Here is a 24239-nt window from a genome sequence, read left to right on the forward strand (position 1 = left end):
CAGTGTATGCTTTAACCTGCAGACTCCTATTTTCCAGAGAGGAATTTGGACCCAAGTCGCTGAAAATTCGGTCCCGAGAGTATTTCCAAGCAGATGGAAGTCGGTAATATACAAACTGTGACTTCCACAAGAACACTAATACTTCCCTCATTCTCAGCATATGCAAAGTACTATGAATATAAAAGTTATTTGCATATGTCATGTGTAAAATGTTTTTAAATGCCCCACAACAATGCTCTCAAAGAAGTTTCCTTGCAGCCTTGCCTGTGCTGGGGTGGGCGCTGTCCCACCTCCCACACTCTAATGGAATGAAGAAACACATTTCCTACCTAGAGTCAGAAAGCATTGTAGCCAGCTTAGTTTCTCTTCCCCAGAGATGGGCATGGCTGATAGAGAGGAATTTGAACACGATGCTTTGAGCAGGGGAATGGGGTCTTCAGCCATGGCTCCAGACTCTGCATGGCTTAGCCGCAAGAGAGCCCCCCTCAACTTCCCAGCCAGGAGTGTCTGGGGACTAAGGGCACACCCTCGAATCTGGCAAGCCCACCAGCAGGCTGTTACCCACCTGGAAAGGCTGAGGGCCACAGAGCCAACTGCTCGTGGGGTCCAGGGCCACATGGCAGTTAGTCTTGGGCAACTAATTGGCTCCCATTTATTGAGCATTTCCAGTGGGCTCCATGTTTCTCATTTAATATTTATAACTGCTCTACATATTGGGGTACTTAGCTCCAATTTAAAGTTGAGGTGCCTGAGGCTCAGGGCCACACTGAGCAAGGTTCACCTTGAGCCTGCCTGGCCCCTCAGCCTGGCCTCCCCCTACACCCACATAGCAGCCACTGTCTCTGAGCCATGTCCCAGCTGGGGCTGCTGGAGAGACAGAAGCATCAGCCCCAGGCCCCGCCCACCTGTCCCTCAGTGCTGGAAGTGGGGTGGGGGATGAGGGCAGAGGGCCTCTGAGAGCACAGTTATTACCCAACATACAGGTGTTGTGCCTATAAGGGGGATACCTTCTGGATTTCCTGGGCCAGTCCCAATTTCATATAATTTTGTTCTATTCCAAAAATATGCTGCATTTAATGTAATATTAATTTTTTCCCCTTATAAGATTTTTTTGAGTCATTTCATCTCCTTTTAGATGTTATTTCCCAGTTTTGGGGAGTCCTGTATTTGAGCCTCTGGGTGTGATTCCCAAGCCTACAGATCCAGGATCTTTTGGGTGGCAGGCTCCTACCCAGCACATATGCAGATAAAGCCACCCTCCAAAGAGCTGCTTGGCCTCAGGTCTTGGTGACAGCTAGCCAGCCTCTAACATCCTAGTATGGGTTGCTGCCTTTCTGAGCCAGGTTTACACACGCAGATGTGCCAAAAACATCATGTATACGCCTTGCTGCCCCCATAGGTTGCCAGGATTCTGACTTTACAGGAGAGAAAACGGGCTCAGAGAAGCAGAGCACCGGCCAAGTGCAAACAGCTGGTGAATGGCAGGCCAGAGACAGCAGAGGTCTGGTTATCCAAAGCCCTGCCAGTCACTGACCTTAGAATGGCCTAGACTGGTCACCTTGCCTCAGTGTCCCCATCTGTAAAATGGGGACAGACAGCTCTAATGCTAGCCAGGCCCTGGTAAAGGAGTGACATGACTCTAGATGCCATTAGACTCATCCAGTGGGTGCTCCCTCCCTCCTCGTGTGTGCCCCCAGCCCCCCCTCATTACCAGTGGCTTCTTGTACTCGTTGGGTTTGATGCAGCGGATGAAGTAGGGCTGGCAGCTGGTCAGGATTTTCATCAGCTGGTCTAGGGACTTCTTGAACTGGCCTGCCAGGGTGGAGGGCTGCTTGCCAGAGTCTGCAGACTGCAAGCAGAAGCACAGGTACAAGCGGGGCGCTGGGGGGCTCGGCCTGGGGCACAGCTGACCCAGAGGAGGGCTCCTGCCAACATCCCACAGATAGGCAGGGCTGTGTTCACTCAGCCCCTCCCTTACTGGCCCACCATAGGTTCTGGTGAGCAAGACAGGGCCAGGCGTCCTGCCTAGAGGTGGGGTCCCCCAGGTGGGGTGTACAGGATCATGCACCAGCGTGAGAAACCATGTGAGACCTGACAACACTCCCTTTTTACCTCACCCTTCCACATTTTCAGTTCTTGTGTCGGTTTTGTTTTTAAAACATGTTTTATACTGCACATTGTAAGCATTGTAGTAAAGGTATATAGTTTTAAAACAAATGTATTGAAACTATGGATGCAGGAGAAAACAAGCCCTAGTGTGTGTTTTGTGCAATGCCTGATCTTTTGTGCAATGCTCCCTGATCAAACCCTCTCCGAGTCAAATGCAACTGAACGAAGGCAGGTACTGCCAAATGGCAGCAATTGGAGACACGTGGCAACACTTTTGAGACAAGAAAGCCACACTGGCACCTTACAGGAACAATGGGCAGCATTTTCCTGTTGTCCAGGTTGGTGAAATAATGTGCATTCCCCCCCATGTCCTCCTGACATGCTCCAGGGGCCCCACGGTGGCCGGGACAAGCCTATACTCTGGCCTTGCTGTGGAGAGTGTAGCCTAACTCAGTGATGCAGAAGGTATGGGCTGGTCCCAGCTGGTTCCGGACATGGGCAAGTCCTGCACCACCTCAGGGCTCCTTGGTGCCTTCCTGGGCTCTGAGGTCTCAGGAGAGGCCGCCTACAGAGGGTAGGGTGGGGCATGATATGATGAGAGGTCAAGGGCACCTCAGTGTGGCCAGAACGGAATGCAAGGCACAGGGGGCAGGTTCCTCTGCCTACACCCCAAGTTCCCGAGCCACTCCTGGGCCCATCTCCCTGCCCCTTGGTGGGGGAGTTCCTCATTAGACGATTCATGGGCCTTTTCTGGAACAGTCACTCTTGAGGGGTGGAGATGTGGCAGGGAGTGGGTAGGCAGACCCTCACCCTGCCAGGATATCCTAGGCTGCCCTGGGGAGCACTGAGGGCTCCCTGTTGCCCACCTCCCTGGCCGGTGGCCCGTAGTGCTGCCCCTGCCACACCACACACCCCACACCACACACACACACCACATACATACCATACACACACCGCACCCCACATACATCACACAAAACGCACTCCACACACCCCACACCACACGCACATATACCAAATAACCACACACACCACACCCACCACACATACGCCCCAGAGACACCACACAAAACGCATATGGCATGCACACACACCACACAATACATACACCATGCACATACCCAACATATACATAGAGACCAATCTAGAAACATAATATTAACACCAGCAGATGTGCCTCCACCAGACCACCACACACTCAGAAGCAGGCCTGTCAATGTGAACCTGTCCCCTTACCACTGCCCACACAGCAACCCCTCACTCCTGATTTTCGCTCACTTCTGGGCCCTGACTGAGCAACTGACACCCAGGTGATAGGTCTTCCCTGTGTGTGCCTGTCTGACCCCTGAGGCCCTAAGGGCTGAGAGACCCAGGAGGCACTGGCAGGGCCACCCACGGGAGACCACCTTGAAGAGCTGGCTCCCTGCCTTTGCCTGGATGATGGTCCCATGGCCCATCTTGGTCCCCGCCGACTCCAGCTTGAATATCTCCTTCAGGAACTTGTTCTCGGAGGAATAGACCAGGGTGAGGATATCTGTGCTCAGCACGTCTCGATTCTTTTCCAGGAAGCCTGTGGGGGAAGCAGAGCCCACTCGCCAGCCCAGTTCAGCCATCACCACAGACCCACAGGGGAAGGGGAGGGCAGCAGTGTGGGGACTCTGGTCACACCAGGAGGCCTGAAGGAGTCCCTGCCGAAGCCGCCCTCTCCATCCCTCCCTTGACCTCCCTGTCTGGCCAGCAGGGCCCCCCTGTACCCAGGCCTGCACTCATCTCTGCCCAGTGTGTCACACCCACCTCTAAACCCTCTGACCCCCACACCCGCCATCCCCTCCACAACTCCTATCGAATCCACTGCCAGTCCTTCTGCCCGAACCATCCCTCTGATCACAGCCCACCACTCTGCCCGCTGTCCCACCCTTCCTGGCTCGTGGCCCAGACTGTCCTGCCCAGTGCTGCCTGCCCAAATACTTCCTCTGCTGTCCTGTCACCACAGCATGCCTTCCTCGTCTCCTCCTTCCTCGTCCCCCGGGGCCCCTGTGGCCCTGTACCCCACTGGCACAGAGTTACCCTCAGAGGCCCCAGCCCTCCCACACCTCCAGCCCCTGCTGGCCACTCCTGGACACTCTTCATTCCTCAGGCACCCACGCCAGCTCTGGCTCATGCTTCAAGACCGGCTCAAGCATGGTCTATTCCAGGAGGCTCCCCAGGGCCCTCCTCAGGGCTCCCCTGGCCTCTGTGTGACCTTTCTCATGGGCTCTACTGCTCAGTTCAAGGGTGGGTCGAGGACTTTCCCTTTCCTTCACCACCCCGCCCCCTCTGCTGGGTGCACCACAGGAGTGGGACAGGAGTGATTGGTGATCCCGTTCCCTCAACACCCCCAGCCCTCGCCGTCACTGTAACTGCCAGGTGTACTCTGGAGCTGACCAGCAGCCACCGGGGACCATATGTCCCTTCAGGGTACAGTCTAGATTTCCCTGCAGTGAAATGTCTGAGGGCTCCCCTCGGGGCTCTGGCCCACTGAAGTTCCGGGTGACCTTGGGCAAATCTGATTCAGGCAGCTACTTATTCATATAAAGGAGCTAGAAAAGGAAAGCAGGAGAAGGAGATTGTGAAGAAGCCTCCTGCCCCCACCGATAAGTCCTGAAAATCTGGCAGCCTGGTAACATCCAGGGAGCTTGCAGTCTGCAGGGGCCTCTCCTGCCCTCGCCCCAGAGCCCTGACACAGCGCCGGGAGGATCTGTGCGTCCACCTGCCCCACCTGGCCAGTCTGGCTGCTTCCAAGCCCCTGCTCTTCCTGAGAGCCCAAAATGGAAGAGGGAAAGGAATTCAGACTGCTGTGTCTTACTGGCTCCAAGGATGGGGCATGGCTTACTGATTAGGAGGTCCTGAGGGCACATTTCCCTCCTCATTAGGAGTTTAAATTGCACAGGTCTTGGGGGTGAATGTGTGCCTTTAGGCAGAGTGTGCATGAACCTGTGTGTGCGCTCTGACAGAAGAGGTTTAGATTTGTTTTTTTAATGTTTATTTATTTTTGAGAGACAGAGCATGAGTGGGGGAGGAGCAGAGAGAGGGAGACACAGAATCCAAAGCAGGCTCCAGGCTCTGAGCTGTCAGCACAGAGCCCAATGGGGGGCTCGAACTCATGAACAGTGAGATCATGACCTGAGCTGAAGTCAGACACTTAACCAGCTGAGCTGCCCAGGCGCCCCTGACAGAAGAGGTTTAGGAACCAAGCATGTCTGTGGTTGCTAAGGCAGACCTGAGGGCCTGGAGCCCCCAGCCCCTCTACCAGCCCTGCTCTGGGGTTCTGGAAGGTCCTGCTAGGACCAGGGCCACCTCCAGCCTGAAGACTGAGAATCCATAAATTAAGGAGGGGCGGTGTTATGGGCTGAGTTGCATCGTCTGCCCCTAGCCCCCATCCACACATTGCAGCCCTAACCCCAGGACCTCAGAATGTGACCATATGTAGAGATGGGGCCTTTACAGAGGTGATTAAGTTAACATGAGCCTATTAGGTGGCCCTCATCCAGTATGAGTGGTGCCAACAAACCATGTCCATTCCATTCCCTTTGTCCCATTGCCAGCTCTGCAAAATGACCTTGTCCTCTCAGCCTCCTTCCCACAGCCCCCCTGGAATGGTCCAGATCTGGAAGGGAAGGGAAGTGGACAGGAGCTGCGCCTACCTTCTGTCTGGTAGTACACCTCACCGGCAAAGTGCGCAATGCCAAATCTGGCGTCGTGGATATTCTTGGGCTGCAGGTAAGCCTTGTTGTTGGCATGGACACTGTTCAGTTTTTGCAGCATGGTGGTATCTGTCCCCTGGAAGAAGGCACACGCCCTGTGGGCTGACGTCCCAGAGTCCAGCCATGCACGGGAGGTCAGCTGGCACAGCCACAGGGCTTCGGGGCTTCCTCACAGGGGCAGAACAGCTCAGCTCAGAATGACTGAGGACCCTTCTAACAGACGGGAAACTGCCACTCAGGGGTTGGTGACTAGTCTCTATAAATGAGGGCTGAGCTGGGAGCAGAGACCGGGTCTGCTGACCTCCACGGCTGGCTCTCCGGCTCCACCCTTCCCTACCGTTGTCCAGGTACCTGGCCCTGGCTTCACCCTTCTCTGGACTCAGATTGCTTTGAAAGTCTAGGGACTTTCCTAGGACAGGCAGAGCACCTTGAGGGCGAGAAGGCAAGCATTTCCATCTCTTGTACCCTCTGCAGCTCTAGGCCCACGAGTGCTTAGGAAGCCCCTCTTAGGGTGAGTTCTTGGATGTGAATAAACAGTGACTGCGATGTCATGCTGCTGGGGAGTGGGAGCGAGGCTGGAGTCAGGAGGCCTTCCTGTAGGAGGTGAAACTCGCAGGAGAGGAGGTTGCCCGGGTTGGGGCTGGTCTGCTAATGCCTGACAGAGGTTTCTGCAACCCAGGGGACCCAGGAGAGTTTCCCCACCTCAAGGGTGAGACCTGTGATTGGGGCTCTCCACCCGAGGGTGGGTGGGCTCAGGGACACACCTGCGGGAAGTGGCTCTCTTCGTCCAGGAGGGAGATGATGCTCATGGGCTTGAGGGCCAGCAGGTCCAGGGTGGGGCGATTGTCACTGTACTGGATGTAGTCCCAGGCGATGCCCTCCGAGAGGTACTCCTCCTGCTCCACGGTGAACACATGATGCACAAAGAACTGCTGCAGGTGCTCATTGGCAAAATTGATGCAGAGCTGCTCGAAGCTGTGGAGGGAGCGCCGCCCCCGCAGGAGGGGCCCGGTCAGCCTGTCCCTGTCGTCGCCGGCAGGACCCGCGGAGCTGCCGGCCGCTTGCACCCAGCCTTCCGCATAGCCTGCGGGTGCTCATCCCCATACACACGTACACGCAGTCTCTACCCTCCCCCTTCTCTCGTCTCCGCCACCATCACCCGCTCCAGCCCCTGGCAAACAGACCTAGAGACCTTGGTCAAGAGCCGAGCCTTGGGGGACCACGTGACCCGTAGCAGCCCCACCCCGAGGGGCACAAGGCCCCAGTATTGAGGGCCTAGGGCCGGGCTCCTCTGCATCAGCAAGAATCCTTACTCCCGCTCCGGCTTCCAGCTATTCTTCCTCCCGGCTTCCCATCTCAGGTCGGCGCCTCCAATCATCACCCCCCCCACTCCCCCCCCCCCCCCCCCCCCACCCCCCCCCCCCACCGGACTCACAAACCAAGGAGTCACACCTGACACCTCTGTCTCCTCCCTTCCCAGTTCCAACTGTCTGCCAGAGTCGGGCCCCCTCACTCCAACACAGCACCCTGCTCTGCTGACTTTGTTCCCACACTGCAGCCGGGGCCCAGGCCCCTCACTCACCATCCAGAGCACAGCCGCGGCCTCCTGCGGGCTCTCCCCACATCCCCATCTCACACACTATGTGGCGGGCTCTCTGGCCAGCAGCCCCGCTGTCCCCCTGCTTCCAATCCCCTCTTTTCAGATCCCCACAGTGAACAGTGCACATAGAACAGTGCAAAGCCTTGCTGCGTCTCTGAGAGTGGCCTGGGTCGCTGCGGGCTCCTTCCTGCGGTGCTGTGAAGGCACCCACTTCTCCCCGGCCTGAGTGGTCACATGTTTGCTGCCTCCCTCCTCTCCTTCCTCATTACCCAGCTCATTGTGTTCATCCCTTGGGCCTTTCTTCCTCCGGATGGGTTGCCCACTTATGCAAAACCTCACCATTCCTGAGACTGGTTGTTCAACGTCTGTTAACCCGGGAGGTGAGGGGACAGATCCACCGTGTGCCCCACTCCCAGCATGCAGCCTGGAGAGCACTCAGTGGCCACCTACAGGAAGGGACTGGTGCCCTGTCACAGACCCAGCTCAGGGCTCCCTCAGGGAGGGGCCCCTGCATAAATGACCGGATCCCCCACAACCACCTCTAAGGCAGCCAAGGTGCTTGGTCGGCTCAGCTGTCGCTCCTAGGGACAAAACCCGATTATCTGAATCACACCTGACTTTCCTGTGCCTGAGAGCTGCCATTGCCCTGGGCTTAGCCAGCCCTGCCCATCCCCCCAGCGCACTGAGCAGGCCTGTGCCCTGCCCGCCCCGCTGGTCCGGGAGGCAGCAATCCCAGCATGCTCCTGCTTGCTTGTCCTAATTTTCCTCCTCGGACATCCTCCTGCCACTCAACAGCGCCCCAGGGCATCACTTGTCCTTATTTGACTCCGCTGCCTGACTCCCTTCAGCGCCCTGTCGCCCCCTTCCCCGGTCCTCATCACAGTCCCAGCTAGGCATCGCTTTTCTGACCTGCCTCTTGCCTCCAGCTCGTGGGCCTCCAGTCTGGGCTGCTGGGACACTGGGACACAGGGCCAGAGGTGTCCTGCCTTGCCTGACCCTTGCCAAACTCAAAAGTCAGGGATGGTCACAAATCTCCTACCTTCCTTTCCCCGTTACTAGTAGGGTATCCCACCAACGAAGCAGTTGGATCAGGGCTAGCAATTTCCATGTTCACCCCTGCCTCACGTGATAATTCACTTCAGTTCATTAGGAGAGCAGATGGCTCAAGAGGGGTGACAGATGCTGGGCAGCAGCCCGACTCTTGGGGAGGCCTTTAGCTATGTGGTCTTCTCTAGATGTGCAGGGGGAGTCAGGGGGAGGCACACAGACCATCTCACTGCAGACACATCCGGGCCTGCAGAGCAGTCCCATGGGGGAGGAAGGGTTACCCTCCAGCTTGCTCAGCTAGACAGGACCCAAGCCGATCTCCCATTCTCTGAAAGCAGGCGAACTGAGAACTTCATACCTATTATTCTGGAAATTTTCAAAACCAAATATGTCCAGGAGGCCGATGGCCCTTCGCACATTTTTGGGGTCCTGGGCAGGTGGAGTGAAAATTGCAGCATTGATTTTCTTGACAATCCACAGGAAGAGGTGCCCGTAAATGCCCTGAGGAGACATGGGGGAAAGCCCACAGGCTTTGAAGCATAAGAGGAAGGCTGGCTCTTATCTCTAAGTTCACCGGCAAAGGCTGCACCCACACTGGATATCCTGGACCTGCTGAGGGGTGTTATCCCTACTTATAGGCAAGAACCCGAAGCCCAAAGAGGCTAGAAAGCCCACAGTCACCTGGCAGGTGACTGGCAGTCAGGACCAGCCCAGCCATTGCCACTCTTTCCTGTTCTCTACCAGCAGGGCAAGGAGCCTTGTTCAACACACAGACACGGGGGCCCCTTCTCCCACAGCTCTGTACCTTGACAAAGGCGTCCCTCCGGTCTGCAGCCTGGGTGATGTTCAGGGGCCTGGTGACAAACTCCCCTCGGATGACGATGGAATGCTTGATCAGACAGTCCCGGAGTGCCTGCCACTTCACCTGGAAAGGCAGGTGAGGCCTGGCATCATGGCTGATGTGGCGGGGCCTGGCTCCTTGGCTCTGACCTACCTAGTCTTGTTTTCTCCCATGACCAAACACCCTAGGCCCAAGGCTTGACGGTGGGAGATGCCTATGGGGCTGTGCAAGAGGGCTGGGCCAGATGGAGACCAGAGTCAGGGTCCCTGGGCAGGCCCAGGCCCAGCATCAGTCTGAGCACTGGGGTGTTAGAGTGTTCCGGAAGGATACACAACCTGGATGGGTCCTGGGCTTGCTGGCTGCTTGGATTACCAGCTGTGTGCTGGTCTCCTGGGGGCCGGGGAAGAGGCTGGTGCCATAAGCAGACCTTGGAGAACAGTGGGCGGGGAGAGTTCTGAGGCCAGGTGACTGGCATCTGGATGGACCCCAACTGAAGCCATTCCTGCCTGGGGGCTGAAGGCCTAAGGGAACAGGAGGATTCTGGATGGGCCAGTCCTCTCACCATGCAGGGAAGACTGAGCCAGCAAGAACCCAAAGTTTCTAAGAACCCTGAACAAATTAAGAATATTAGCAGCAAAATGTGATTGCTTTGTTTGTTTGCTTGCTTCAATTCTATTAATTTCCCACCAGAACTGTCAACAGGGTGTGACATGGAGGAAATTATAATGTTCCCAGGGCAGAGATGTGTCTCCAGCCAGGGCCTGCCATCCTTCCTCCAAGCGAGGCTCCACTTTCCCAGAATAGCACAACTCCGGAAGGCAGGGGCTTATTGAGGCAGGCAGGGAAGGTCCAGTGTAAGGGCACTGGGCCATGTGGCCGTGTTGGGGGAGCTTGGGGACTGGGTGGGGTGGGTAGTGAGGATCCTGAGTGAAGGCCCCTGAAGAGCAGGGGGTACATGGGGAAGAGGGAAGAGACGTGTGTTATAGCTGGACTGATCATTTTGTTAAAGATTAGCTCACACTGCTTCCCACCCCCAGTGTCTGCAGAGCCAGATGGGTTCAGGGGTTGAGCTGAGAGTCTGGGAGAGGAGTTGGGGGGAAGGAGTGGGAGCCTGGGGAGGGTTATGACAATCAGGAGTCAGGTGGCTGTGAGCCCAGACCCCTGGGGCCCCTCACAGAAATGGAAGCTGGCAGACACAATGGCGAGCCTACCTCCAGCAACTTCAGCACGATGGGAAAGGCAGGCGTCTCCATCACATCAGAGGAGTCCAGGTTCTCGAAGACTGCGGCTGTGGAGAGAAGCAGTAACCCGGATTGGCAAGGCAGCCGAAGTGATGGATCAGGGGTCCCAGTAGGGCCTGGCCTGGGCAGCCACAGATCCACCTATTAGGGGCAACCGTTCCTGGATGTGGGGCACCACCTCTCCCAGGCCCTCTCTGTGGGAGCCAATGTCCCTGGTGATTACCAGCCCCTTAGCTGTGAAGGAGTGTAACAGACTACTTCCCCCTCCACTCAGTGAGGTCGTAGCTCTGGGTCAAAGTGAAGTTTGAAGAAAAGAGGGCTTATTTGGAGGGAGAAGGCTGGTGCTGGTGTGGGCAGGATGGGGTCTACTAAAGAGAAAGATGAGCCATCAGCCCCCTTCAATCCACTCTGCTGTCCATGGAGATCCAGACATCATTTATTCATTCAGTCAAATAAGCGGACATCCACAGAGCGTCACTATAAAAGCCAGGTCCAGTCCCCTTGCAGAGGTTTCCTGACCGGCCCCTCCTAGCCTCAATCCCCTTCTCTGAGGCAACCTCCACGTCAGGGCTGCTGGGGGTGGGGGGGGGAGGAAGTGTCGTTTCTGTATGTATATATTTTCTCTTTTTTAAACTTGAAAAAATTATAAAATAAAGCATTCACATAAAAAAGTGTATAGAACCCCAAGGCGTGTTATAATAAATAATGATTAAGTCAACACTGTGTATCCACTACTACTGCCAAGATACAAAGCCTGGACAACATCCGAAGCTCTCATGGTCCTTTCTTGCTAAGACCACGTTCCTCCCCACTCACTAATGGAAACCACTTCCTTGCTTTCCATTATCCTTTTACTACCTAAATATGAGTCCTTAACAGCATTTAATCTCACCTGTGTTTAAATTTTGTTAAGTGTGATCTAATCGAACGTCTGATCTATAAGACCTGCATTCTTTTGTGCCTGGTCCCATGTCCTCGACACCACATTTGTAATACTCTTCCAGGTCCAGATGCCCCCTGTGTGTGTGTCAGCACCCACCTGTCACCAGCAGAAGTGCCAGTGTGGTAGATAGATCACACGGGCAGAACAACAACTCTCCTGGAGTAGATTTCCTTATATGGTGTGAGAGAGGGGTCCAAGTTCATGTTTTCCACATGGACATCAAACAGTTTATTGAAAAGTCTGTCCTTTCCTCACTGTTCTGTGAATTGGTGTCCTTCATGAATTCTAGAACCAACCATAGTTCCTTCCAATGTTGCCTCTGCCCCATTCTTTCTCTCTTTTCCTTTAGTACACCAATTAAAGGTGTGCTATAACTTCTCACTGTGTCCTTCACATCTCCTACTCTCTCTTATATATTTTCCATCCTTCTGTATCTCCATGCTGTGTTCCAGCTTCTCCTCTAGCTCACACACTCCCTCTCCATGTATATAAAACTGGCTGTTAAAACCATCCATTGAGTTCTGCATTTTGGTCTTTTTTTTTTTAATTTTACAATTTCTACAAAGTTCCTTTTAAAATATATAATGTCACATTTTCTATTTCCAGTTTCGTGTCTAAATTTTCAAGCTTGGCTTTTTCTTTTCTTGAACATAGCAAGCATAGCTGCTTTATGGTTTGTGTCCAATAACCCCAAACATCTGAAGTCTTTGTGGCTCTATTTCTATTGTCTGTTATCTCTGCTGATTCTCACTCACAATATCTTGTTTCCTCACTCCTATCTATCCCCAGCTGCATGTGAGATGCTGTGTTTGAAAAATTGTTTAAAGTAATAATTTGTAATCAAAATTGGTGCCAGTTTCCTCCCGAGAAGGAAGGATCCATCAGATGCTTGGAGGCACTAACGGGCCAGGTCACCCTAATGCCCAGACCACCCAGATGCCTACAAATGGACTTGTACATTCATGCATGACTCTGTTTACTCTGGTTCACCCTTATCCTCAGGGGGTAGCCCTGTAGGGTCCCAGCTAAAACTGGGGGACTGATCAGAGTTTTCATCTTCAGGGGGCCCTAAGCTTTGACATCTTCCCTGTCACACCGTGAGACCTCCAAAATCATAGCTACAATTTTCAATGCATTTTCCCAGGACAGGGTTAGACTATGTGAGAACTCCCAGAGACTTCTTCCTCCTCCTGTTCCAGTCCCTCCAGTCTTCCTCCCCAGGGGGTACAGTTTGAGCGGACACAGCATTACCCATGAACTCCACGTTGCCCAGGTGGAGAATGGCTGCCAGCAGCTTGCTGAGGTCCCAGTTCTCCGAGTCAGAGAACATGAGAATCTTCATGGCAGAGCGCACGTGGGCATAGTCCTTGGCGTCGTTGAGACCCTCACAGGAGGTGCAGTTTCCCTGTAAGATTGGGCACCTCAACATTCTGGGGGCCACCCCACACCCCACCTCCTCCATCACAGGGCTAGTAAGGCAGAGATGTGTCAGGGACTCAGCCAAAGGCCCCTAAGAAGTGACACTTCACAGGCTCTAGGTGGACTCTGAGAGGCCAGCTGGAGAGGCTCCAGCTCAGAAAATACACAGAATTATTTCCAGAGGCAGAATCATGGTAACATAGACACAGCAGCCAGCAATGGCAGTTGGAAGCTGTGTGGCCTCAGCCAAACCGTTGATCTTCTTTGAGTCCCTACTTGTCACCCATCCCTGGGGAATCCTGCGAGTTCAATGCTTTAACAAACACCTTCCAAAGCTCCCCATGTACCAGGCCCTGTGCTACTTGGTGGGAATTCACAAATGGAGAGGCCTAGCCCTGTGTGGGACGCCGTGCATCCAATAAGGGAGGCAGGAAGCAAATGATGGTGTCATACGCTGTTACAGGTGCTGCTGAGACCAAAGAGGGCTAAGACAACCCTATGGGGAAGTGGGGAAAAGCTTCCTGGCGAAAGCACACGCTGTACTTCATAACACCACAGGGAGAGGGCAGTGTAGGCAGAGAATAGCCGGAGCTAGGCTGCGGAGGCAGCGGCGGGGCTGGCAAGGAAGCGGGGGTCATATGGGGAGAAGTGGAGGGATGATGGGGATCTGGAGGTGCTTGGAAACCACGCCAAGGAGCCACAGGGAGGCCCCTGCAGAATGGCAGTCAGAGACAGGATCTGTCAGACTTGCACCGTGGAAGGAAGGTCTGCAGAAAGGATGATAGATTAGAGGTCAAGTCTGGTGACGGGAGGATGCTGGAGGAAACTACCACCGTGATCTGGGAAAGAAATGAGGAAGGCCTTCAGGCAGTGAACGTAGGAGAGAGGGGCTAGGCAGAGGAGATTCAAGAGGCAGAACTCTGCCATCCCCTTCTCAACAAACGGGCCGGATGGCCGCATGCGCCGCACTGTTCCAGGCGTGGGGGTGCAGCCCAAAGCAAGAGCAACTCCCTGCTTTGCTGGAGTTCAAGTTCTCAGGCACCTACAAGGATGGACGACTGGAAATGGGTGGATGAAATCGAGGAAGGAGAGGTGCGGCTACGACTCTCTGTCACCACCAGGGCCTCTGACCGCTGGAACCAGAGAGAGCTGAGGTTCGTGGAGAGGGACTAGGAGTTCAACAGAAAATGAGGAAACACACGAGCAAAAGGAAGGCCTTGACAGTCACAAAAACAGAAGGCTGGAGTGGAGGATGGATAAAGGGAGCCCTCAATCCCCGCCGCAGGGCTTTTCTGTGGCTGCAAACCCCAGGTGTAGCAGGAACCAGCCTTCCTACTTCTTCTTGCTTTTGCTCTTGGGAGGCTGGGTGGGGCAGTGCTGTCAGGTTTAGGGAGGGAGAGGTGGGCAGGGAGGGCAGGGGCGGGGTGAGAGGGGGGTGGGCCTCACCATCGTCAGGTAGTGGTACTCGGAGGGCGTCCCCAGGCTCAGCAGCTGCTTCTCCTCAGCGCTCATCCCCTGGAGCATGCAGTAGAAGATGTGGTAGTTCCGCTCCTCGGGGGCCTGGTGGGGAAGGTGGTCCAGAGAGCCTGTAAGCATCCCCCACCCCCAGGCCACCCAGCCGCCTCCAGCCCTGTCCCAGCTTCTGCTCCAAGGTCTGTCAACCAGATGTGGCTCCGGCATTGACCTGAGGGACGTTGGGTTTGGCAGATGTCCCCATCTTGGGCTTCCAAGGTCAGCCCTTGCCCACAGCCCTGGGCTAAAGGCCACTCTTCACAAACTCCTGGCTTCCAGGGGCTTTCCTGCATCTCCACTGCTCCTCCCAGCCCCGAGGTCAGCTTTCCTAAGTTGCAAGCCAGGGAGTGATGCCAGGATCCAGATCCTTAGCTCAGGACTGGCCTGGCCTTAGAATTAATTCTAGGAGAGGTAAGTAGTAAGCACCAAACAATGTAGAACATGATGTGGATGGAAAATTCAAAACAGAAAATCCTATGATTTCTTCTTCTTGAATACTGGGAAAGGACCATCATTACCCAATTCTAGGGGTCCTTGGCCCATCTCAGGGTAAGTACAGTGGCAACAAACTAAGACCTCTGAAGGTCTGTGGCAGGGGCGGGAAGGGGGGTGTCCCTGGAGAGGCGTGAGAGTGATGGAAGGGAACCTGTCATAAAAGCCTCTTCATCCCGACTCCCAGCCCTGGGGTGGGCGGAGGTTCCCCAGGACCAGTGCAGCAGAGGGAGTCCTCACCTGCCGGCAGACCCGGGACTTCTCCAGGAGAAACTGCTCGATGCGTGCACCCTCGATGACCCCGCTAGGATTGAAGTGGATGTCGATATACTTCCCAAAGCGGCTTGAGTTATCATTTCGGATTGTCTTGGCATTTCCGAAGGCTGAAGGTCAGAGGGTGATGCCCATGATGGGAGCAGAGAGGGGGAAATTTACTTTTAGTGGAATCATCTGGGAAAGCTTCTTAAGCCCAGAGTTGAAGGATTGGGTAGCATTGCACTGGAGGGTGGTGGCAGCCAAGAGTGTGATGAGGGGAAGACAAAGTGCAAGTAAAGGTGCAAGTGTCGGTAAGCATGGGGTGTGCTCACAGAGCGGGAAATTTGGCTGGAGCATAAAATATAGAGGAAAGCAGTGGAAGACAGACGGAACCAGTTAGTAGCATAGAGCCTTGAATGCCAGGCTAAGATGTTTGGAATTAGTCTGTGGGTGATGGGGGAGGCAGGAAACCTTCTGAGGGAGTATGGGAACAGATTTGCATTTTGGAAAGATTGCTCAGGCTGAAGGGCAGGGGCTGGTAGGGCAAGCTGGCAGGGACAAGGCTCAGATGGGGGGTCACACCAGAAGGCATTTGGATTGCAGCATGACTGAAGGTGCGTTTTTATAGAGCTGTTTCTGTGAGCTTCTCGGACATGACCCACAATAAGAAAGACCCTTTGCAATGAGTCTCAGTGAATACACACCCCCACCTATACATGTAATTAAAAGAAAATATTCAGTACTGGTTCTGATCAAGAGCTGTGCACTGGGGTATTTTCTCTTCTATGCTATTTAATTTGTCCTAAAAGACCGGGGTGCCTGGGTGGCTCAGCTGGTTGAGCATCCGACTTTGGCTCAGGTCATGATCTCATGGTCTGTGAATTTGAGCCCCGAGTCAGGTTCTGTGCTGACAGCTCGGAGCCTGGAGGCTGCTTCGGATTCTGTGTCTCCCTCCCTCTCTCTGCCCATCCCCTGCTTGTGCTCTGTCTCTCCTCTCCTCTCCTCTCCTCTCCTCTCCTCTCCTCCTTTCTCTCTCTCGCTCTCAAAATAATAAACATTAAAATTTTTTTTTTAATTTATAATTTGTCCTAAAAGACTAATTTCAAGACTCATTGGTGGGTTGGGTTGCAGTTTGAAAATACCACCATCCATCATTAGTCCCAAGAGAAGAAGGAAAAAGAGTCCTTGGTCTCTCCCCCTTGAGGAATCCCGACAGATAGCAGAGGCTCTGATAAGGACTAAATATGCTTCAGAAACCTACTTTGTGTGGTTCAACCCAGTGGCCAATCTCTCTTCGAGAAAACCTGATGTCAGCCCTTTTTGGTAGAAATTGGCAAGCTGATTCTACAATGTATATAGAAAAGTAAATGTGGCCACCAACACTGGAGGATGTGTGCTACCTGATTGAAAAACTGACTAAGCTCAGAACTCAAGACAGTGTGGTATTGGTGAAAGAGTAGTCAGAGAGAGCAATAGAACAGAACAGAGAATCCAGAAACAGACTCACACATGTATGATCAACTGAGTTTGGACAAAGGTGCAAAGGCCACTGAATGGAAAAAGAATAGTCTTCTTGGCAAATGGGCCTGAAATTCTTGGATATCCTTATGAAAGAAAACAAGAAACGAAAGGGAAGGAAAAAAAAGAAAAAAGCAGAAACTCGACTCAGACCTTGCACTATAGAGAAAATGAACACAAAATAGATACAGATCTAAATGTAAAACCTAAAACTGCACCACATCTAGAAGAAAATGTAGAAGAAAATCTCTGGGTTGGGCAAAGATTGCTTAAACACAACACCGAAAGCATAGTCAAGGAGAGAAACAAAGATAAATGGAACTTCATCGAAATCTAAAACATCTGGCCTCTGAAAGACACTGTCAGAACGGAGGAACAGACTACAGACTGGGGCAAAATATCTGCAAAATGCATATCTTATAAGGGGTTTGAATCCAGAATATATAGAGAGCTCCCAATTCATTAATAAGGAAACAATTTAAAAACGGGCAAAAGATTTGAACACATACAGAGAAGATACGCAGATAGGAAATAAGCCCATGAAAAGATGCTCTACATCATTAGCCATGATGTGAGTCACCTGGGTGACTCAAGTCAGTTGAGCATCCAACTTCGGCTCACATCATGATCTCACAGTTCGTGGGTTTGAGCCCCGCATCAGGCTCTGTGCTGACAGCTCAGAACCTGGAGCCTGCGTTGGATTTTGTGTCTCCCTCTCTCTCTCTGCTCCTCCCCCATTCATGCTCTGTCTCTCAAATATAAATAAAAGTTAAAAAAAAAAAAAAGTAGCCAGCCCCAAAACGCTGAAAACCATTTGATCTCATTTATATAACTTTATGGAAAAGATGAAGTGCTGACTCCCCGTGCAGTTTAAAATCTATGTATGACTTTTGACTCCTGCAAAACTTAACTACCGATAGCCTACTGTTGACTGGAAGCCTTACCGATAATACAGTCGATGAACACATACTTTGTAAGTTATATGTATTATATACTGTATTCTCACAATAAAGTTAAGCTAGAGAAAAGAAAATGTTATTGAAATCATAAGGAAGAGAAAATATATTTATAGCATTGTACTGTATTTATAAAAAAAAAAATCCACATGTATCCACAGCGGACTTGTGCATGTCAAACCGTCATTATTCAAGGGTTAGCTCTACAGGGGAGAAAAGAGAAATCGGTGGTTGCCAAAGACTGGCGTTGGGAAGAGAGGCCATGAGGGAAGTTTTGGGGTGATAGGAACATTCCATATCAGGACTATGATGGACATTCTGACTGAGTTTGTCAAAACTCATAAAACTGTAGATGAACTTTGTATGTAAAACATCCCTCTGTTGCAAAGAAACAGGAGAGAACCCACTGACCGTGGCTGGGTACTGGGGGGTTGAGGTCCACATCTCTGGGCAACCCCCACCAGAGACTGAGTGAGGGGACGCTGAGGCCTGGCACAGTGCCCAGTGCAGGGCACTCATATAGGCACTTTGCTCTGGGCTCCGCCTTAGGCTGGCCAAGACCTGGGCAGATCTGCGTGCCGTGTGAACCTCATCCTGCCAATTCTGCCTTCCCTTTCCTGAGTGTCCTATGGGCATCCCAGTTGGGTGACATTTCCTGTCTGTTCCTGCCACCTCCCCCTTCATCTTGCAGGGTCACCCCTCATAGACCCCTTACAGACAGTCTTGACACAGGCTTAGCAACTGCTTCCTCGGTGGCTCAAGTGGACACACCCAGCATTTGCCAAACTGATTTCATCCCACAGTCTTTATTTAAAAGGAATACTTGTTTCAATCCCGTGAAAAATACGCTTAAAGAAAGCTTGTTTACAAGGTCATCAGTCTTTCCCATTCTGGCTTCCCGGGAGCCCCCACACTACCATCTACTTCATGCTGGTCTTTCCTGTCCTGAGGGAACCTGAGTCATGGAAAGGGTATGGCCCATCCTGTCCTTCCCCATGGACACCTCCTGGCAGGAAGCTTCCAGCCTACAGGGTCTGGGGAGGAGGGCCAGTTGTGAGGGTGCCCACTTACCTTCCAGAATGGGGTTGGCCTCCAGGACCTGCTGTTCAATCCATGAATGCTGGCCGCTGACAGTGGCCAGGAACTGCAGGATGAGCTTGGTGGTCTCCGTCTTACCTGCCCCAGACTCACCACTGCGAAGAGGGCACACAGGGCATCAGTCAATAAACCAGCAGTTTCTTCAGTACCCCCAACTGTTCTGCAGACCCACCACAGGACTGCTTTCTGGTCTGAACAAAGATGCCCTCCCCCCCAAACCCCTGTGCACAAATCCCACCACATTTGCCCTGTGGGTCTCAGCTGTCTACTTTGTATTGGTTATTGGCGAGTTCATCTTTTCTGCCCTGCTTGGATGGGAGCTCCTTGCAGGCATGGTTGTATCTGGTTCATTCCAGTGTCACCGGCCCAGTGCTCAGTAACTACTGATGAATGAACGGGACCAGATGGCACAATGTCTTGTTGTAATATCCTCTGCGTGAGCAGTGAGTTTATGTTGGCCAGATGGGAGACTGCATCAGTCCTTTTGAAAAGCAATGCAGCATAGGTATCAAAAACCTTCAGAATTACCCTGCCTTGAGCCTAAGAAAGCAATCCTAAAATCAGAAAAAGCTTTCTTCACAAAGCTCTCTGCTCACTAAAGTATTATTCATTTATCATCACAATTGCAGAAAATCCGGCACACCTGGCTGGCTCAGTCAGTGGAGCTTGTGACTCGGAGTTGTAGGTTCAAGCCCCACATTGGGTGTAGACATTACTTAAAAAAAAAAAAAATTAAAAAAGAACAATTGTGGAAAATCAGAAGTACTATAAAGTGGGGGCGATTAGTTATGGTCTCTCCAGTTAGAGAACACTAGGACCAAGTCTATATGGGGCTTTCAGTAAATGTGGGCAATGCCAGTAGGTACAGTAAAGTGACAAATGTCCACTGTCTTCAGTATAATTGTAACCAAGGGGGTAGGGGAAGCCATCTCTTCCAGAAGTATCTAGCAATTTTTTTCCAACAATATTTTTCTGAAATTTTGTAAAATTTTCATAGTGAATATATATTCATTTCATAATGGTGAGATATGAAAACTTGTTTTTAAAAGTTTCTTAAGGAGTTGAATTAAGTTAAAAATATACTCAAATCTGGCACATAGCACACTCAGGTTAATAGTTAATTACTGTTATGGAGGCTTGAATATCACTTTTGTATCAATTACTTTTTATTATGGAAAATGTCAAACATTACAAATGGAGGCTTGGGGAGCCTGGATCGCTTAGTCAGTTAAGCGTCTGACTTCAGCTCAGGTCATGATCTTGTGGTTCGTGAGTTTGAGCCCCTCATCGGGCCCTGTGCTGACAGCTCAAAGCCTGGAGCCTGTTTCAAGTTCTGTGTCTCCCTCTCTTTCCGCCCCTCCCCTGCTTGCTCTCTCTCTCTCTCTCAAAAATGAATAAACATTAAAGAAAAACTTAAAAAAAAAAGTGGGGGCTGAATAGTGTCTTGCTAATGAAAGCACTTCTTGTCACCCGATCATAAGTGCAGACTCCCAGGCCCACCCAGGTCCCCTCAGAATCCAGGCTTTCACAAGTTCCCCAGGAGACTCCTGCACTTTACAGTTTGCATGAGGAACTCCCACAGTCCGATTCCCAGCTTCGACTCCTGGCCAATTTTGTTTTCCACCCTGTCCTATTTTGAAACAAATCTCAGACAAATATTGTTTCCTCTGAAAATATTAATTAAAAAAAAGTTTTGATCAAAATGTCACAATCACTGCCTGCTGAGTCAGTCTGATCAGCAGACCTCTGCTGCTCACCGCAAACACCAGCTCCCCAAACAAACCTCCAAGGCAGAGATGGGATGCTGAGGGGAGAGCTGGGATGATTTTCTCATGGCCTTGAGGGAGGGGAGGGCAAGAGGAGAAGGAAGTTTGGCTCAGAGTGAGGTTCTGTTCGTACAAAAAGCCACAGATCGGGGTACTCTACCCTCTTCTTGAGGCACTGCTGTCCTGGAAGTGGAGGCTGGCCTAGTGAGCTTCCCAGCCAGCGTGGGGCCCAGCTCTTGGGCAGCATGGGCAGACTCTTGCAGTGAGGCTGGTCTGCCTAGTCCTGGGGGGGAGGGGGCAGATGGGGAGCACACGGAGCAGACAGGCAGAGCCCCAGAGGGAGACAAAGTACCAGCCCTCATTGGCACATAATTCCATTCACTTCTGGAAAAGTGGGAATCACCCCAGGATACCTCTCTGTCTTCTTTTCCAGTGTCCTGGGTTAGAATTCCCTACTTAGCAGCTGTGTGTCTCTGGGAAAGGATCTCAGCCTCTCTGGTGGGAGGTTTCCCACCCAACAGTAAAATGGGAATAAGAAGATCTACTTCAAAGGGCTGCTGAGAACAGCAAATGTGATCATCTCTTGCTATAGGACTTCATTCTGGTCTCTGTTCCAACATCCGTCCTCAGAGAGGCCGTGCCTGGTCTGCCCTCCCTCTAGAACAACAGCCCATCACTGTCTTTCCTCTTTCCCTACAATGCTTTTCTTCAAAGCTCTCATTACCTGCTGTCCCCACCCCCCAAATTGGCTTATTTATTGTCTGTCTCCCCTTCTAGAATGTAAACTCCATAAGGTAGGGATTTTAGTCCCTTTCATTTGCTGCTGTCTCCCCATGTTAGTACAGAACAGGTGTGCAACCAGAGCACAGTGGACCCTCGAATGAATGAATGAATGAATGGCTCTACTGTAGCTCCAAGCAATGTGCCCTGAGCCAAATTCCCCCTCCCCCTTCCTTTCCCTCTCTCCCTGCCTTCCCTCAGGAGGGCCTGTGCAGGAAGCAGGGAGGCCAGGCCAGGAAGAGGGCCTCTGAAGAAGGGTCAGGACCTGGATTGGAGGAGGACATGTCCCTCCTGGGCCCCAGAAACCTGAGAGCTGCCCACTGGAGCTGCTGCTACCCCTGTCCTCACCTGAGGCCTGCCCAGAGATTTGTGTGTGTGTGTGTGTGAGACATCACCTATTTGACCCCTGTGTTCGCAAGAAGCCATCCTGGGTCCCATTTCTAAAAGTGCCCATCCCCATTTCTCCTTCCTTGTCTGAGGAAATATTCATGAAGGCTGGGGCAGTGCAGGTCCTGCTGATGCAGTAGAAGAGCTGATTCTGAAGGAAGGAAGCCCTGGAGGGACCTGTCAGGGTGGAGGGGCAGTAGGGAGCAGGTGTAGGTGAGATGTGTGCCCTTGAGGAGGCTGTGTGCAGCTGAATGGGAGCCCCTAAATCAAACAGGCCTTGTAGGCAGGCTGGTTTGGAGAGGTTTAGGGAGAGGGGATGCTCCTTGCTTTACTAGAAACTAGTGCCTGGCCCATGTGATTCTCCAGGGACAAGGGGAGCCTGACCCCCCCCCCACCTGATAATGCAGCACTGGTCCCTCTTATTCCTCTTCATGTTGAAATAGCAGTTGTTGGCGATGGCAAAGACGTGCGGTGGTAGCTCACCCATGTGGTGGTTGTAATACAGCTGCACCTGCTCCAGGGTGTAGAGGGGCAGCACCTGGAATGGGTTCACGGCCACCAGGATGGAGCCTGTGTATGTCTGGGGAAGGGAACAGGTGGTTAGTGCTCTCTGCTCTGAAGGCCAATGCTGCCTGGCCCTGACCTTGACCTTGAGTGTGGCCTGCTGAGGCTACCAGGACTGGCTGAGTCTGGTGGGGAAGAGGGGTCTGATTCTGGGCCAGGGAGACAAGACATTCAGCCGGAAAGATGGGGATGTTCACGGCAAACAAAAGCTGGGGGTGAGTACATTCACAGGAAGATTAGATGAGGTCTTTGTTAAATGTTTAGCATTCTGTCTGGTGTTTAGAAGACTCAATAAAAGTGGGCTGAATTTATGAAGTGAGTCTTCACCTGCCTCTCACCTGACCACATGAGGCTGGTCAACAAGCGTAGCCTCCACTGATCCCTCCTAGGACCCCATTCAGGACCACCTGGTTATCTGGAGCCCCCACTAGTCCTGGGAATGGGACAGGGAGAGCCACCTCATCAAGTCACATGATTATCCACATCCAAATTTTCATTTTAGGAATGGAGAGTTTAATGTCTCTGACTCCAAGGACTATGACAGCCAGATAAAAGAATGCAAGCATAAGCTCTTTGGAAAGGATAAACTGTAATTCACTTTAGCTTGTTGGCGTTATCAGTCCCAGGATCTCTGAATCACATTCAGCCAGTGTGCACTCAGTGTATTCTATTGCCCCCTTCCACCGCAGAGCCTCCTCACTCTCCTGACCAGCCCTCCCCTCTTTTCGGGGTCCCCTGCTCACTCATCCCTGAAGGGCTGCTCAGAGCCAAACCAGCCACCTTGAACTAGGAGAGGCCCAGGCAGGCAGTGACTTCATAGGCCACACCCACTCAGGGCGGGGCTGGAGCCAGTTTTGAATGCTCAGTCTTCTGGGAAAAACGCATTGGAAGGGGAATATGAGCCTTAGAGCTGGGGTGAGCCTCCCATCCACTGCCAGGTTTTGGGAGAAGGACCCACATCAATCTGCACAGCCCTCCTGACCATCACAGGACTCACTTCACAAGAGAGCAGGGGTCTGCTGCCTAGTGACCCTGTCTCTGCCAAATGCCTAGGAAGGAACATAAGACTATGTCCACCCCCCTGGCCTCTGGTCCACTTGGCCATCAGAGCAGGCCTTCCACTCAGCCACAGATGAAGGGGGGACAGCACTAATTGAGCACCTACTGTGTGCTAGGGACTGTGCTGGCATGCTGCCTGTCAGCTTTCTGAGACTGCAAGGTATTATGATGCCAAGGAGAAGTGTTAAGCTCCTTGCCCACCTCACGCAGTGAGGGTGGGGGTGGGTGGGCTGGGTGGGGACTGAACCAGGTGTGCCTGGCTCCAAACCTCTGGTGCCTGTTTTTTTTTTCTTCCCCAGCCAGGAGGTCAGTGCACATGGACCAAGCCCCCTGAGCAGAGGGTGGAAACGGGGACTCACATAGATCTTGTGCTGCTGGTAACGGATCAGGAGATTGTGCACCATGCCTGCCTCGCTCAGGTCCCCCAGGCGGATCATGTCGTCCACACCTTGCATTGAATTGGGGTGCATGGGGCTGAGGGTATCAAGGTCCTCTGCTCGGATCCAGTGTTCCTGGAACAAAGGGCACAGACTCCCCTGAGGGGTGGCCTCCACATGGGCCAACCCACTGCACCTCTTCTCCAAGTTCTCAGCACATCAGCTGACCTGGTGGCCTGAGTCTCTGGCTGAGGTCAAGGAAAACCTGAGGGAGGATCAGGGCAGTTTGCAGTTGGAGAAAGGACGTGTCTAGAGCCAGGGGTCAGTGTGAAGCCAAGCGTCAGTGTGAAGCCAGGGGTCAGTGTGAAGCCAGGGGTCAATGTGAAGCCAAGCGTCAGTGTGAAGCCAGGCATCAGTGTGAAGCCAAGCATCAGTGTGAAGCCAGGGGTCAGTGTGAAGCCAGGGGTCAGTGTGAAGCCAAGCGTCAGTGTGAAGCCAAGCGTCAGTGTGAAGCCAGGCGTCAGTGTGAAGC

General features: G+C 52.6%; 1 protein-coding gene across 7 annotated transcripts in view; it reads right to left on the minus strand.

Annotated features, from left to right (window-relative positions):
- Window positions 1-24239, minus strand: part of MYO7B (myosin VIIB) — a 102561-nt gene that overhangs the window by 38585 nt on the left and 39737 nt on the right. For all 7 annotated transcript variants that reach the window (XM_042954090.1, XM_042954088.1, XM_042954089.1 and 4 more), the window contains 13 exons: window positions 23690-23842; window positions 22103-22287; window positions 18748-18869; window positions 15188-15330; window positions 14390-14503; window positions 12776-12929; window positions 10552-10628; window positions 9305-9424; window positions 8858-9000; window positions 6617-6827; window positions 5793-5928; window positions 3516-3679; window positions 1712-1849 (listed from right to left, as the gene is read on the minus strand). In XM_042954090.1, the coding sequence (XP_042810024.1) occupies window positions 1712-1849; window positions 3516-3679; window positions 5793-5928; window positions 6617-6827; window positions 8858-9000; window positions 9305-9424; window positions 10552-10628; window positions 12776-12929; window positions 14390-14503; window positions 15188-15330; window positions 18748-18869; window positions 22103-22287; window positions 23690-23842 (1860 nt within the window). The remainder of the gene's footprint in view (window positions 1-1711; window positions 1850-3515; window positions 3680-5792; window positions 5929-6616; window positions 6828-8857; window positions 9001-9304; window positions 9425-10551; window positions 10629-12775; window positions 12930-14389; window positions 14504-15187; window positions 15331-18747; window positions 18870-22102; window positions 22288-23689; window positions 23843-24239) is intronic.

Source organism: Panthera leo, chromosome C1, assembly GCF_018350215.1.
Source record: "Panthera leo isolate Ple1 chromosome C1, P.leo_Ple1_pat1.1, whole genome shotgun sequence".
Lineage (NCBI taxonomy): Eukaryota > Metazoa > Chordata > Mammalia > Carnivora > Felidae > Panthera > Panthera leo.